This window comes from Bubalus bubalis, chromosome 3, assembly GCF_019923935.1.
Source record: "Bubalus bubalis isolate 160015118507 breed Murrah chromosome 3, NDDB_SH_1, whole genome shotgun sequence".
In the NCBI taxonomy this organism is placed as follows: domain Eukaryota; kingdom Metazoa; phylum Chordata; class Mammalia; order Artiodactyla; family Bovidae; genus Bubalus; species Bubalus bubalis.
The window spans coordinates 11,915,709-11,929,783 of NC_059159.1; the positions used below are offsets into that span (position 1 = coordinate 11,915,709).

General features: G+C 59.8%; 1 protein-coding gene and 1 long non-coding RNA gene across 5 annotated transcripts in view; one reads left to right on the top strand and one right to left on the bottom strand.

Moving 5' to 3' along the window:
* BAHCC1 (BAH domain and coiled-coil containing 1) overlaps window positions 1-6,618 on the top strand; it is a 57,210-nt gene extending 50,592 nt beyond the window's left edge. For all 4 annotated transcript variants that reach the window (XM_006064197.3, XM_044938687.1, XM_044938686.1 and 1 more), the window contains exons 19-27: window positions 33-177; window positions 266-380; window positions 474-549; window positions 669-777; window positions 1,523-1,642; window positions 1,820-1,996; window positions 2,093-3,264; window positions 3,386-3,622; window positions 4,228-6,618. In XM_006064197.3, the coding sequence (XP_006064259.3) occupies window positions 33-177; window positions 266-380; window positions 474-549; window positions 669-777; window positions 1,523-1,642; window positions 1,820-1,996; window positions 2,093-3,264; window positions 3,386-3,622; window positions 4,228-4,434 (2,358 nt within the window). In that variant the 3' untranslated portion in view covers window positions 4,435-6,618. The remainder of the gene's footprint in view (window positions 1-32; window positions 178-265; window positions 381-473; window positions 550-668; window positions 778-1,522; window positions 1,643-1,819; window positions 1,997-2,092; window positions 3,265-3,385; window positions 3,623-4,227) is intronic.
* Window positions 6,619-9,300: 2,682 nt separating this feature from the next.
* LOC123332536 lies at window positions 9,301-11,965 on the bottom strand. The gene is made up of 3 exons (XR_006549339.1): window positions 11,752-11,965; window positions 10,403-10,502; window positions 9,301-9,458 (listed from the first exon to the last, which is right to left on the bottom strand). It is a non-coding gene; the product is annotated as an uncharacterized LOC123332536 (long non-coding RNA).
* Window positions 11,966-14,075: the final 2,110 nt, after the last annotated feature.

The following is a 14,075-nucleotide window of genomic DNA, read 5'->3' on the forward strand; positions in this document are numbered from 1 at the left end:
GTCCCAAGGGAGCTGACCCCTCTGGCCCCCAGGGCAAGGGCCGGGCGGTAAGTCGGCTGCTGGAGAGCTTTGCTGTGGAGGACGACTTTGAGTTTGAGGACAGCAGCTGCCTCTCGGAGGACGAGGAAGAGGAGGAGACCGGTGGCCCCCTGAGCGCCGAGCAGAGCGCCGCCCTCGGTGAGCGGCCAGGAGGGGGCACGGAGCATCGGGGAGGGGCGGTGGTAGGCAGGCGGAGGGCCGGGCACTGACACCCTTGTCTCCCCAGCACGCTCGTGCACCATTCATAAGGAGGACCTGCAGGATGGGCTGCCTGTGCTCATCCCCAAGGAGGACAGTCTGCTGTACGCAGGCAGCGTCAGGACCCTGCAGCCCCCTGACATGTGAGGCCCCAGCGTGTGTGCAGGGAGGGCTGTGGGCAGAGGGTCTGCAAGCCTGTCTCATGCACCTCTTGCCATGCACCCCCCCACCCCCAGCTACAGCATCGTCATCGAGGGCGAGAGAGGCAACCGGCAAAGGATCTACTCTCTGGAGCAGCTGCTGCAGGAGGCGGTGAGCGGACAGCCCCTGCTCAGCTCACCACCCCAGGGAGGTGGGCCTGACAGCACCCAGCCCCTCCTGGGCACCCCTCGGCCAGCCCGCTCATGGCTGCCGAACTACTGTTCCCGCAGGTTCTGGATGTCCGACCGCAGTCCAGCCGGTACCTCCCGCCTGGCACGAGGGTCTGTGCCTACTGGAGCCAGAAGTCCCGCTGCCTGTATCCAGGCAATGTAGTGCGAGGTGAGCGCCACCCAGGGACCCCCACCGAGGCCCATCAACTCCTCCCCTCAGGCAAAGCTACAGACCAGAGGCCCTTCCACGACCCCTAGGGTGCCGGGGCGGGGGGACCCTGTCTCTCAAGCAAGGCTTCCTACCAGCCCTGCTTCCCAGGCCGAAGCGGATCGGATAAGACAGATGATAACGTCAGCTCCTTGGTCAACAGGAAAAGGCGAGGGGCTGCCTAGGTAGGGACAGGGTGGAGCTTCTGGCTGACCAGAAGGCCTAGCAGAGAGGGGCCCCAGAGCCCCGGACCTGAGGGTTATGAACTGGTCACCTGGGCACTGGGGTGAATCCTTCCACTCCCTGCTCCCCTGGCACAGGATGTGGGGACCCTGGGGTCGGACAGGTGGGTGGGCAAATCGGCTGGCAGGCCTCAGCCAGGCATGTGTCTGCATCCGTGAGCCTGTGCACAGGGGGAGGTCGGGGGCCCTGTGTCCCTGCGTGTGTGCCCTGGGATGCCAGTGATGGATGGCGGTAATATTGCCTCTCTGGCGGCACTTCAGGAGGTGGAGGGGAGGCGGGCTGCTCCCGGCTGCCACGGCAGCTCCAAGGTCAAATGTGATCAGGGAGCAGAATGTCCCAGCATCATTTGTCAGGCGCTCTGGAGCCCATCCCATCATTCTCCTGTCCCAGCCACCTGGCCACCTGGGAGAGCCTCTTGGGCACGGAGCGGAGGGCAGTATGCTTAGGTGGGCTCTGTCTCCAGGTGCCTCCAGTGATGAGGAAGAGGACCTGGACTCTGTGGTGGTGGAGTTTGACGATGGAGACACTGGCCACATCGCTGTTTCCAATATCAGGCTGTTGCCTCCGGACTTCAAGATCCAGTGTGAGCCCCGGGGCCCTCCAGGGTGGCGTTCTTCCTTCCTGGGTCAGCCCATATGGCTGGAGTTCGGGTGGGCTTCTCCTGGGTCCAGACATAGGCTCCCTGGTCTCCCAAGAGGAGGCTCACGGGGAAGAGGTCGCCCCAGCGGCACAGCACTGAGGCCCCTGGTCCACCCTGCAGGCACGGAGCCCTCGCCAGCCCTGCTGGTGTCCAGCAGCTGCCGGAGGACCAAGAAATCTTCCTGTGAGGCGCCCCCACCCAGTGAGGCCACCGCTCCCAGCCTGTCTCCTAAGGCTCATGACGGGTCCGAAGCCTCAAAGACCTCCGGGAAGAAATCCACAGGCAAAGACAAAGCTGGTACTCACAGGACCTCGGGTGGGGAACTCCCTCAGGAGTGGGGGGGAAGGAAGGGTTGGGGGGTGGTTTCTCTGACTCTACCTGGCCTCTCCCCAGGCAAAGCAGAGCTCCTGACCTCTGGTGCCAAGCCCCCCGCCGGTGCCTCAGACCACTTCTTGGGCCGCCGAGGCAGCCCCCTGCTGAGCTGGTCAGCGGTGGCGCAGACCAAGCGGAAGGCAGTGGCCGCAGCAGGCAGCAAGGGGCCAGGCATGCTGCAGAACCTCTTCCAGCTCAACGGCAGCGCCAAGAAGCTGCGGGCCCGCGAGGCCCTGTTCCCCATGCACAGCGTGGCGCCACCCGTGTTCGGCAACGGCTTCCGTGCTGACTCCTTCAGCAGCCTGGCCAGCTCCTACGCGCCCTTCGTCGGGGGGGCTGGGCCTGGCCTGCCCGGGGGTGCCCACAAACTGCTGCGGGCTAAGAAGGCCGAGGCTGAGAAGGGTGGGCGGCGGCGGGCGGGCAGCGAGTTCCTGGTCAAGCTGGACCACGAGGGCGTGACCTCCCCCAAGAGCAAGAACTGCAAGGCGCTACATGCTGGCGACAAGGACTCGGGGCCCAGGCCGGGGAGGCCCCTGCCCAGCCCCAGCTACGGGCACCCGGCCCTCGTGGGCAAGGACAGGAAGGGGCGGGCACCCGTCCACCCGCTGTCCATGGGGCTGGCGCTGCGCAAGTTCACAGGCCAGGCTGAGTACCCGCTGCCCTGCGACAGTGACTGCCACAGCTCCTACTCAGACGAGGAGGAGGACGGGCCTGGCCTGGCACCCGGCGTGCCCTCCCGCTTCCTCGCCCGCCTGTCCGTGTCCTCCTCGTCCTCGGGTTCGTCCACTTCCTCCTCCTCGGGCTCCCTGTCCACCTCCAGCCTCTGCTCCTCCGACGACGAGGGCTCTTCCTACACCTCGGATGAGGAGGACCCCGCCCTGCTGCTGCAGACATGCCTCACCCACCCAGTGCCCGCCCTCCTGGCCCAGCCCGAGGCCCTGCGCTCCAAGGGGGGCGGCCCTCACCCGCATGCCCAGCGCTGCTTCCTGTCCAGGGCTGCCGTGGCCGGTGGGGGAGCGGGCGCGGGCCCCAGCGGCAACAGACCCCGGCTCAAGCGCAAGGAGGCCCTGAGCTTCTCCAAAGCCAAAGAGCTGTCCCGGAGGCAGCGGCTGCCCTCCGTGGAAAACCGGCCAAAGATCTCAGCCTTCCTGCCCGCCCGGCAGCTCTGGAAGTGGTCGGGGAACCCCACGCAGGTAGGTGGGCCTGGCCTGCACAAGCGCCCTCAAGATATGCCATCTGTCTCTCCTGCACACTCTCTCTGTCATTCCGACCTGTGTCCCCTGCCCACCCTGTGCCCCTGGCTGTCTCCTGCAGAGGCGTGGCATGAAGGGGAAGGCCAGGAAGCTGTTCTACAAGGCTATCGTCCGGGGCAAGGAGACGCTTCGCATCGGGGACTGCGCGGTCTTCCTGTCGGCCGGGCGGCCCAACCTGCCCTACATCGGCCGCATCGAGAGCATGTGGGAGTCGTGGGGCAGCAACATGGTGGTGAAGGTCAAGTGGTTCTACCATCCGGAGGAGACCAAACTGGGGAAGCGGCAGAGCGACGGGAAGGTGGGGCCGCCTGGTGGGGGGCAGGGGTCCCGGGGGTCTGGGCAGGCTCAGAGTGGGGGGCCTTGGGAAGAGGTATCTTAGCAACTAGCACCAGTGGGAAGAAGGGGAATGAACATCTCCCCTCCCTGTCCCCACACCTCAAGGCGCCAAGGGTCACACGAGCCCCACAGGGAGTAACATGGCTGAGGGCTCAGGCCTAGAGCCAGGCCACCTGGATCCCTCCCCGACTGCTTCTATGACTCCTAGTGGAGTGGGTGACAGTTTCACCTCATGGGGGGCTGTGACCCACGGCAGCACGTAGCACCAAGCAGGTCCTGCCCTCAGCAGTGCCCCCTACAGCAGACCCTCTGGTCCCTGCCTGCCCAAATCAACCTAAGACCCTAAACACCCCCAGCACACTGTCCTGTCTTCCCTGAGAACCGTGTTTGCAGATGGTGCAGAAAAAAGTGTTTCTCCCACTCTGCCCGCCTGCTGGGGCTCCAGGCGCTGGCTCCCCCTCCACACGGTTACAATCCTATCCAGAACTGAGGGTCCCGGGGTCGGGTGGGGTGTGCTGTCCCAGGCCAGACCTGACCCCGGGCGCTCCTCACCCCGCTCCCCGGCAGAACGCGCTGTACCAGTCCTGCCATGAGGACGAGAACGACGTGCAGACCATCTCCCACAAGTGCCAGGTCGTAGGGCGCGAGCAGTATGAGCAGATGACACGGAGCCGCAAGTACCAGGACCGACGGGACCTCTACTACCTGGCGGGCACCTACGACCCCACCACGGGGCGCCTGGTGACAGCTGACGGCGTGCCCATTCTGTGCTGACTCTGCGCGGATGGCCACAGGTGGCCCACCCACCCAGCGGTGCCCGGCGTGCAAGCCACAGGCACAAGAGGACGCAGCCCCACGCCTCTGAGTAGGAGGCTGGCCCACACCTCGGAGGGGCGAGTCTGAGCAAATATGCAAACCCACCAAGGCAAGATCCAGGCTTTTTTTTTATTATTATTATTTTCCCTGGAAAGCAAGAGAGTTTTTAGGCGTCGGAACACAGTCCCATCCGTCTGCTGCGGAGGGTCAGCTGTGCCCCCAACTGGGACCCGCCGGCCCTCTCTGTTTTCCCGCATTGGCAGTTCACGAGAGATTAGAATCCAAGCCATATTTTCCCTAGTACCTCCGACTGTCTCCCACCAGGGAAAGCAGAAATCAGGTGTGTTGTCTATTTATTTCTCTATGTAAATATTGTATTCCTTGCGGGGAAGTTTTATGGAAAAAAAGTGGAAAAGGATTTTTTTTTTCCCCACACGCGTGACAAGGGTGTGTGTGGGTGAGTGTGTGTGTGTGTGTCTGTGTATGTGTGTGTGTAGAGATTTTGTTCTGGGGGGTTTTCTTTGAAAATGCACTGTTTTCCTCAGCCTAGCTGAGTTCCAACTGGGGCGTCTGTGACGACAGAGGCAGCTGGGGCGTGGTCTGAGGGGCCAGAGGCCACAGGAGGGATCAGACAGAACCCTAGATTATACCTGCTGACCTCTTGGGGGAACTGTCTAAGATGGAAGTCACACTCGAGTTTATTTCCTTTTAATTCATCTCCTGGGAAAAAGGTATTGGGGGAGGTTGATGATGAGGGTCCCTCGGCGGGTAGAAGGGAAGCCAGGAGCAGGCTCCCCAGCCCAAAAGTGTGACTGCAGCCATATGTATCTTACCTCTGTTTAAAACAAAGCAAAAATGAACAAATGTTTTAAACTATCAATATGAAAGGGTGATGTTTTGATTTTATTTCCTGAATATTCCAAGTTATTTCTGATTTCCGTTTCAATGACCAGCTTGCCCAGCCTCCACTCTGAGCAGGAAAGGAACTGGCCCTCCCCAGCTCACGTGGAGGTTTGCGGGCCTTTTCTGCAGCCACTTGGCAGGGCCGATGGCCTGGCAGGCTAGTGCTTGGGGCCCAGAGCAGGGTTCCTCCTGCCCACACCCCAGCCTCGGGTACAGGGAGCGCTGCTCTGCCCAGCGCCGTAACTACTGTTCTGCTGCATGGGTGTCCCAGACCCTCAGCACCACCCTAGTAACCCCGGAGAACACGTCACCCTTTCACTTCTCCTGAGGCCAAGAGGGACAGGCAGGGCAAGCCAGGCCCATGACCCAACAGCCCTTCCCTCCCCCACAAGAAACGCACTGAGTGCTCCATGCTCCCATGTCACACTGGGGGTGCCCTGGCCTCACTGAGAGCCCCAGGAAGGCCCCCCAAGCTAGCCACTGCTCCTTCGCACGGGCTCTTGTGTGACCCACAGACCCACACCAGGTACCTGGGAAACAAGTCGGCGGGTGCCTGGGCCCCCTTTTTTTTCCAACCAGGAAATCACCCCGCCCACACGGAGGGCCCCTCCCCCGCCCTGGCGGCTCCAAGGAAAGTACAGGGACAGGGAGGGGTTCCCCTGCACCCCAGCTATCCTCTCCCACCCCAACTCTCCCCTTTGTCTCGGCTCGAGTGCAATATTTCATTCCTGGTGGTCGTCCTGGAGACGGCGGCCAAGGTCCTGCTGGCGGCTGGGGAAGTGGAAAGATGCCTTGGAGAGGACACGGCCAGTTGCCAAGGCGCATGTGGGGAAGGTCCAGCCGCGGAAACTAGAACCTGAGGCTACTTCCAACCCCAGTCTGCAAGGCAGGAAGGAACAAAACAGGCAGCCTTTTCTTGGCCCTCCCGCCCTCCCGTCGGTTCTTCTCCCTCATCTGTGGACTTCTGTCCTTTGCTTTCTCTTCCCATCCCCTCTGTCCGTGTGCGCGCGGACGGCGCAGCCCCGCCCCGTGGTTAAACCTGGCAAAAGCACGACTCATGTAAATGTGTAAACTAAGAGGATGGTTGATTTTTTTTTTCAATGTAAACACTAAAAACAAACAAACGAAAAAAAAAATGCAAAGGTTTTATGAACAGCAAACTCTATGTAAAGGCATTTTAGTATTAAATTTTTTATTGATAACTTGCTTAAGAATAAATATATAAACTATTGTACAGGTTTTCAGTGGTCCAGAATCCTAACTGCACCCCAGTGTCCAATGTGTGTGTTCCAAAGGGACTCCCTGGAGGCCCCAGAGGCCGGGGTCTCAGCAGACAAGGGACTGGGGCGACGGTGGGGCCTACCCTGCAGCAGCCTAGCACAGCCAGAATTGAGGGGCTGGGCCTTTGAGAGACACATGCAACCAAAATGGCTTTGGAGTGGCCTTGGCTTTGAGACGCGCCCCCCCACCCCCCATCCCGCCGCCAGGACAAGGGTCCCTCTCTTGATAGATCTCTCCCAAGGTGGGTCAGATGTCCAGCCTGAACATATGGCCAGGCCGGGTGCCCCTGGAAGGGAGGAGGGGAAGGTACAGGCATGGGAGAAAAGGTGGTCCCCAAAGTGGAGTGGAGGGGTCTGGGCAGACCGGACAGCAGACGCTCTCTCCTCACAGAAGGCATGAATTTACTCATTTGACAAATATTTTCAGCTATGCAGGAGTTACACTCAAACAGCAGTCCTGATTGTTCAATGGATGGTTGGCCCCCATCAGGGCCTGGGGGATGTTGGGCAGGGGTACATCTCAGTGTGAGCCCCCCTTCCAGAGAGCTCTGCTCAGGCTGCAGCCCTGAGGGCCCCCCAGGAACCCTAGCTAGGGGGGCGCTGTTTTCCCTCCACCTCTAAGACCTCCTGGGGAGGACCCCTTCAGCTGAGACTGGGACCCCGATGAGGGGAGCTCAGGTCAAGGCAGAGAAGTGTGGGTAGTGGGGCTGTGACCCCAGGGGTGTCAGGAGCTGCGGACCATTTGCACAGGGGCACACACACGCTGCCAGCCCACCCACTCTGGGGCTGCCCCAGGCCAGCCCTGACCATGCCCTGTTCCCCTTTCTCATTTCCTCCGCTGGATGATTCAGTCAGAGAGAGCAGGCCCCTCCCTGGGGTGCAGAAGGCCCAAGGCCATGTGACCAGCCAGGTGTGACAGGTGAGGCCTGACAAGTTCTTCCCTTGGGCTGGCCCAAGCCCATAAAGGAAGGTGATGAGAACGGGGCTCCTGAGCAGGAGGCCTGGGGCCGCAAGAAGTTGGGACAATCAGTCTGAGCTAGCTCCGGGTTCAGCCATGCCTGAAGGCAGACAACCTAGCCCTTAGATTCACCGAGTACATGAGTCAGCAGCCCCCACTCTGCGCAGGTCTCCAGCTGCTCAGGAGGGAAGCCCAATTCCAAGGGCTGCAGCAGGGAGAGGAGAGGGCAAGCCCAGAGGAGGCCTTGGGGACTAGGATGAGCGGCAGAAGGGGTCTGAGCAGGGGGGTGCTAGCTGACCATGGTTTCTGGCTCAGAGACCCTCCATAGTCTGGGGAAGGGGGGACTGGGCAGAGACCCCTGTGGGCCTGAAAGTACCTTTGGTTATGTGCTGAGGCAGAGTCCAGGCAGGACCATGGCAGGGAACAGGGAGGTGAGGAACATGGCTGGCTGGTGGCCAGGAGGTACAGAGGGGCAGAAGCAATAGCTGGACTGTGGCCAGGGCCGGAGCCTGAGTGCAGGACGGGTCTACACTGTCTGCTGGACGATGGGACACACAGAAGTCTCCAGGCGGAGTCCAGAATCAGATTGAGATCCCTCCCTCTGTGACCCCACAGTCAGACTCAACCAGCACCTCAGGGAGATATCGGCATCCAGAGAAAGAGTCTAAGGGACTGGGGTGGGGACAGGAGTTCGGGTTTGGGCTAGAGGGTGAGGGGGCCCTGAAAACCAGGAACCTGGAAGGCGTGCCAATGGGCACAGGAATGTGGGCAGGTGGGGGTGAGCCAGGAGGCAGAGGACCACAGCGACACAGGTGAGGACCACAGCCGGACCTGGTGAGCCTCCGAGGGTCTGTCCCCAGCAGCTCTACTTTCTCCTCCCCTCTCCCAACCCCTCCCTCTTCCTGCCTTAACTCAGCGCAGCTCTTGCCTTCTAGAACCTCCTGCCCTCCAGAACAGGGCCTGGCAAGGGACAGGGGCACATGAGAGGCCACAGATCCCCAAGGGTTAAACATGCGAGACTGCACTTGGATCAAGACAAACGAGCCATTATGTGAAATGCTGAAGCAAGATAAGTGATGGCATTGGGTGAGTGAGATCAATAAAAGTGATGTTTTATCAGGTAGAAATGACAACCCGGCTGATCGCAATTCGTTTTTAATACCACAAACCAATTGGGGACAGGGGCTTTAATTGTTCTTGCCCGGCTGGGGCGAGGTGGCTGGGGGCTGGGTGGGGAGCAGACCCAGGCCGGGGACAGGGGAGCTCGGCTTTGTGGCCTAGCCATCGAGGGGTCATCCAGGCACTCAGCCGGCCAAAGGCCAGTGGCCCGTTGGGCTCTTAGCGGCCTCCCGAGTCTGTGCAGCTTCGAGAGGCCCTGCCAGGCATGGAGAGACCCACCTCTGGGACCCCTGGGTGAGGAAGTAGGCCAAGGCGGCACCAAAAGGGTGACCCTAAGGGCTCCCTTGCCTCCCAGAGAGAAGCTGGGGTCTCGACCTCCATCCATCCTGCCACCCACCCTCTGCCACCACCCCCTCCCCTTCCCCAGCACTCCCCGTGACAAGCCAGCACCCCTCCCAAGCCATTTCTGCTCTGAAAGTCAGGCCACCTGCTGAGACCCAGGATGGTGACAGGAACAGGGCTGCTGGTGCACAAGCTCCAGGCTGACAGACAGGCTGGGGATCATCAAGGCGAGCCCCCCCCACAGCGTCCCCGGGGTCAGAGTGCCTCAGGCCTCCGGAGAGAAGGATGAGTGGAGGTGGGCCAGGCGGGGTGGCCGGTGGGAGCGCAGCCCCGGACCGCAGAGTCCTCGTCTGTGAAACGGGATCTCCGACTCTTGCCAGCTGAGGAGATCGGGGGAGGTTGGTGGGAGGTAGCGAGGGATGTCTGGACCCACAGGTGGGCCAGGGTCTTTTCCATGGGCCACACGTCACTGCCCAGGTAGGAAGGGACTGACTGACAGAGCCCTGGGCTGAGCTTCTCACGCTGCCCAGCGTGCCGCTGCCTCTACACCCTCCCCACTGGAAGTGAAAGGGCTCCGAATGTGGGCACACGCACAGGCCCGAGCTGGACACGGTGGAGCTGGATTCCACGCCCCTGTCTGCCTCAGGGGCCTGCCTCTCCCCTGCCTGGAGATGCCTCAGGACCTAGGAAGCCGCCCCAGCTTCTCCACTCAGGGGCTCCCAGCCTGCCCAGTGACTCAGCTGGGAATTGATGAGGCTTCCCTCTGGGTACACTAGGGGTGCTACCTGCCCTTCCCCAACAAATATTCACGGGGCCACCTAGGTGTCAAATATGTATCCCCCTGCTGCCCCAGGTGGGTCCCCAAAGCCACACCTACCTCCCTCCACACTAGCCTGGGGCCCTAAGGGCCCCACACAGCCCCTGGCCCAGCCCTGAGGATGGGAGGAGCGTGGAGCTGCTGGGGCCAGCACTCTAGGACAAAGAGGACCCGAGGAAGAGAACCGGGGTGAGCAGAGGAAGGTGCTCTGAGCGGTGTCCTGGGGCGGGGGTGGCAATGTCCCTCCTTCCCTTCCACCCCTCTTCCCCCTATCGGCTGCCCCTTCCCCAAGCCCCAGCTCCCAGAACTCAGCCTGTCAGGAGTGTGGCTCATTCGTCAAGCTCTGTGTCCTCCGGAGGCCAGCCCAGGCCCCCGGAGAGTCTCCACTAGGCCTGCTGGGGTCCAGCCCATGGAAACTGGCTCTCCCCTGCCTGGCGATGGCATGCCGGATGGGGTGACTCGGGCCCTGACGGACAGTGCTGGAGCCCCTCCCTTCACCCTCCTTACCAGGAGCCCAGACCAGCTCTGGTGGGAACGGAAGTCAGTTACTTAAGCCACAGAAGAGTTGGCCACACCTAGCCAGCCTGGTCAGCACAGCAAGAGGCCGCTGCAAAACACGGGGATCAAGGCCTTAGACCGAACCATCTGGGGTGGGCAGGCCGCGGCTCCGACTGCACATTCTGCTATCTCGACACCTCCTCCTCAGAGGCTCCCATCCCCACTTCACACCCTCACCTCAAGAGACCTGCTGCTGCTAAGTCACTTCAGTCGTGTCCAACTCTGTGTGACCCCATAGATGGCAGCCCACCAGGCTCCCCCGTCCCTGGGATTCTCGAGGCAAGAACACTGGAGTGGGTTGCCATTTCCTTCTCCAATGCATGAAAGTGAAAAGGGAAAGGGAAATCGCTCAGTCGTGTCCGACTCTTCGCGACCCCATGGACTGCAGCCCACCAGGCTCCTCCGTCCATGGGATTTTCCAGGCAAGAGTACTGGAGTGTCAAGAGACCTGGGAGGGCCCAATTCGGGCCTAAAGAGGATAGGCTGGCCTCCAAACTGCCCTTCTGTGTGTCGAGCTACATTGAAGGGATGGAGCCTGGAGCCAGCACTCTCCGGGCATTTCCATCAATTCTGAAGTTCAGACACATTTCAACTTCTCTTCAGCCTACTCAAATCTCCAGGGCTGAGGACAAGGCCCTCCCCAGCATCTAGAAGCAGAAAGAGCATCCAAAGAACTGTTCTGTCACTTTGCTGATGGAGAGTGAGCCGCTCAGGGCCTAGAGAAGGGCTTAGAACAAGCTCACGACACAGCTGTGGGCACCTGACGCCATGCAGAGCTTGGAAAAGCTTTTATTTTCTTAGGTTCGGAGTTCCCCTGACAGTGTCCTTTGCCCCCTTCCACTGCTTAGACTGAGCTTTCAGACTCTCTCTATCTCAAGCCACCCCAACCTCAGGGTCAGTGGGGCCTACTCGAATGAGTGTTTCCAGCCTGACTTTGCGGGGCTCCCGAGGCAGACTGCATCCATCTTCAGAGAAAAAGCAAGACTGACCCAGCACCCCAGACTTGCCAGGCCAACGCCCGTTGTTCAGGGAAAACCTTCACCAGTCCTATCTCCCTCAACGGAGAAGGACAGGAGCCCTGGTGACACCCAGGGCTGGCGGGGAAGGAGGCAATGCCTCCCACCCTTCACAAACATCCTAGAATCCGCCATCCTGCCCATCAGAGAAGGACACGGCCTACATCTTTTCTCACCCCCTGCAGATGTGATCTGCTCCTGGCAGGAACACAACTTGTTTTCATCTGTCTGCTCACCCAAACATCCGTCTATTATTTCAGCAAGTATGTGCTGAAGACCTACTGTGTGCTGGGCCCTCTGCCAGGTACCATGATGCAGCATGGAGGGGGTGACGCAAAGTGCTGCCCTCTGAGAGCCTGAGCCCAGCCGGGAAGAAGGCTGGCCCAGAAACCACAGCATCCAGCAAACCCAGAAGCTGTGCACAGGGCGCCAGGCAGGGAGCACAAAGCAGCTGCAGGCTGAGAAATCCAGGTCAAGGACCCGGTGGGAGGGAGGGGAGCTCCTCTCCCAGGAAACCCAGCCCCTGGCAGAAGCATTTCTAGGGGCATCCACAGCTGCTTCCTTTAACTGGTTTAATCTGTAGAAAAACGTTTCAGCTGAAGAAGCTTTCAGAGGAAGGCTGAACTAGGGCTTTGCTGGGTAGGAACCATCTTCCCCTGGCCTCACCTTGAAAAACAGCAATGCGGAGAACAACTCAAGACCTGAGTTCTCAGCCCTGGGGCAGACTGGCCCTGAGGCCAGCAGGAACTCCGCTCTTTCTGAGCCTGGGAGTGGGGACTGGGGCTCCACTGAGAAAAACAGCTCCAGATGCCAGTGGGGTGAGCGAAATCCGAGGCCTCCCACAGCTCCTCTGCCCTAAGGTTCCCAGCAGTCAGGAGCCTCAGGCTCCCCAACGCTTCCCACAGTGATGGAATGGTCCAGAGGCCTCCTCAACGATTTGGTTTGCTGAGAGGGGAAAGTTAAAACCACCCTTTTTATTTGGGAGATTTTGAACAAGTTTAAGATCTTGCCCCTTGTCAGGAAATCTGTTTTCACTTATAAGAAACAGACTCAGGGGCCGGCGGTGAGCAGGGGGAGTGTCAGGAGACTCCGCACTGACAGGGTAATTATATTTTTCTCTACCGGACCTTCAGCCGACCCCTCTGATCCTGGGCAAAACACCCCAGGCCTGGGGTTCCCCGAGGTCCCTGCAGTGGCTCCCTTCTTGGAGTTCCGATGGACGCAGGCTAGAAGTGGGTGTGGAGGGACTCTGCCGGAAAGGGACATGAGCCCAAGGACAAGACAGCGCCAGGGCGGCCTCTGCTCAGGCCATCAAAATTTCCGTGGGGTCAGCAGGGAAACCACACCACCCCAGCCCTGCGGGACTCCCTCCTAAGGCCTCCCTCCTTTGGCCAAAGTGGAAATGCCAAAGTCCTTGAAGCCTGCCCAAGGCCAGTGTCCCAGTGGTCCAGAAGCCCCTGACCCAGCAGAAAGAGCCTCCTTTATAGTCCATGACCAAGACAACGGCACCAGGGACAGCCACAGTGGGAAGAAGCCATACTGGCAGCCAGACCTTACTCTAGTCATATAACTTCAGCCTAGCCAATCAGAGTGCCTCTCCCACAGTGATTGTGGAGTGTGTGAGTTTGGAGTGTGCATGTGACCCAAGCTGAGCCAATCAGGGCCTGCTCCTGGGATTCTCAGGAGAGCTGGAGATAGGAGCATAGCCTTACTTTAAAAGCCAGGTGGGATGCATGAGCTGCAGGTACAGGTGAAGCCTGTATCTCCTGGCCTGGTACTAGACCCCAGCAGGTCCAACCTCTGACTGGACCGGGTCACCAGATAACATACGGGATGCCCAGTTTAATTCGACTTTTGGATAAACAACAAATAACTTTTAGTATAAGTATGGTCCATGGTAATAGAGATATACTAAAAATTATTCAGTGCCTAAGATTTCAATTTAACCCAATATCCTGGGACTTCCCTGGCAGTCCAGTGGTTAAGACTCTATGCTTTCTCTGCAAGGGGGGAGAGTTCAATCTCTGGTCAGCAAACTAAGATCCACACACCATGTGGGATATAATAAAATAAAATGATAAATTTAACCCAACATCCTATATTTATTTGCTACTATGGGATGATGGGTTGAACTTGAAATTCAACTGGTGCTCCCAACACAAACTGGGTGCTCCCCAGCCCACCTGGCCATAAAAAGGTGTATCCAGCAGCTTTTTATCATGGGGCAGGAAGGGTACACAATGAAGAGGCCAAGCAAACCCTGAAGGCACGGAAAGCCACTGGAGCCGGCTCCTGCTGAAAACCCAGTTCTGGCTTGGGGCAGGGGGAGGGGCAGGAAACACTGCTCTCCAGCCCAGATGAGGGGCTGATGCCAGGGTTGGGGGAGGGGGGGGTTGCTGGGACTAGGAGGGCCAGCTCTCAGGTCCTCTCCTCTCTGCCTGTGTTCCTGTCCAGCACCAAGGGTACACTGGTCACCCAGAGCTTGGCCACCTGCCTCCGGTCCTGCCTTGCCTCCTATTCCCTGAGAAGATGGGGTCTGGAGGGAGGGTGGTTATGGCTGTTCCTGTGTCCTGCTTAACAAGTAGGGAGACAGCCTTGGGCACTTC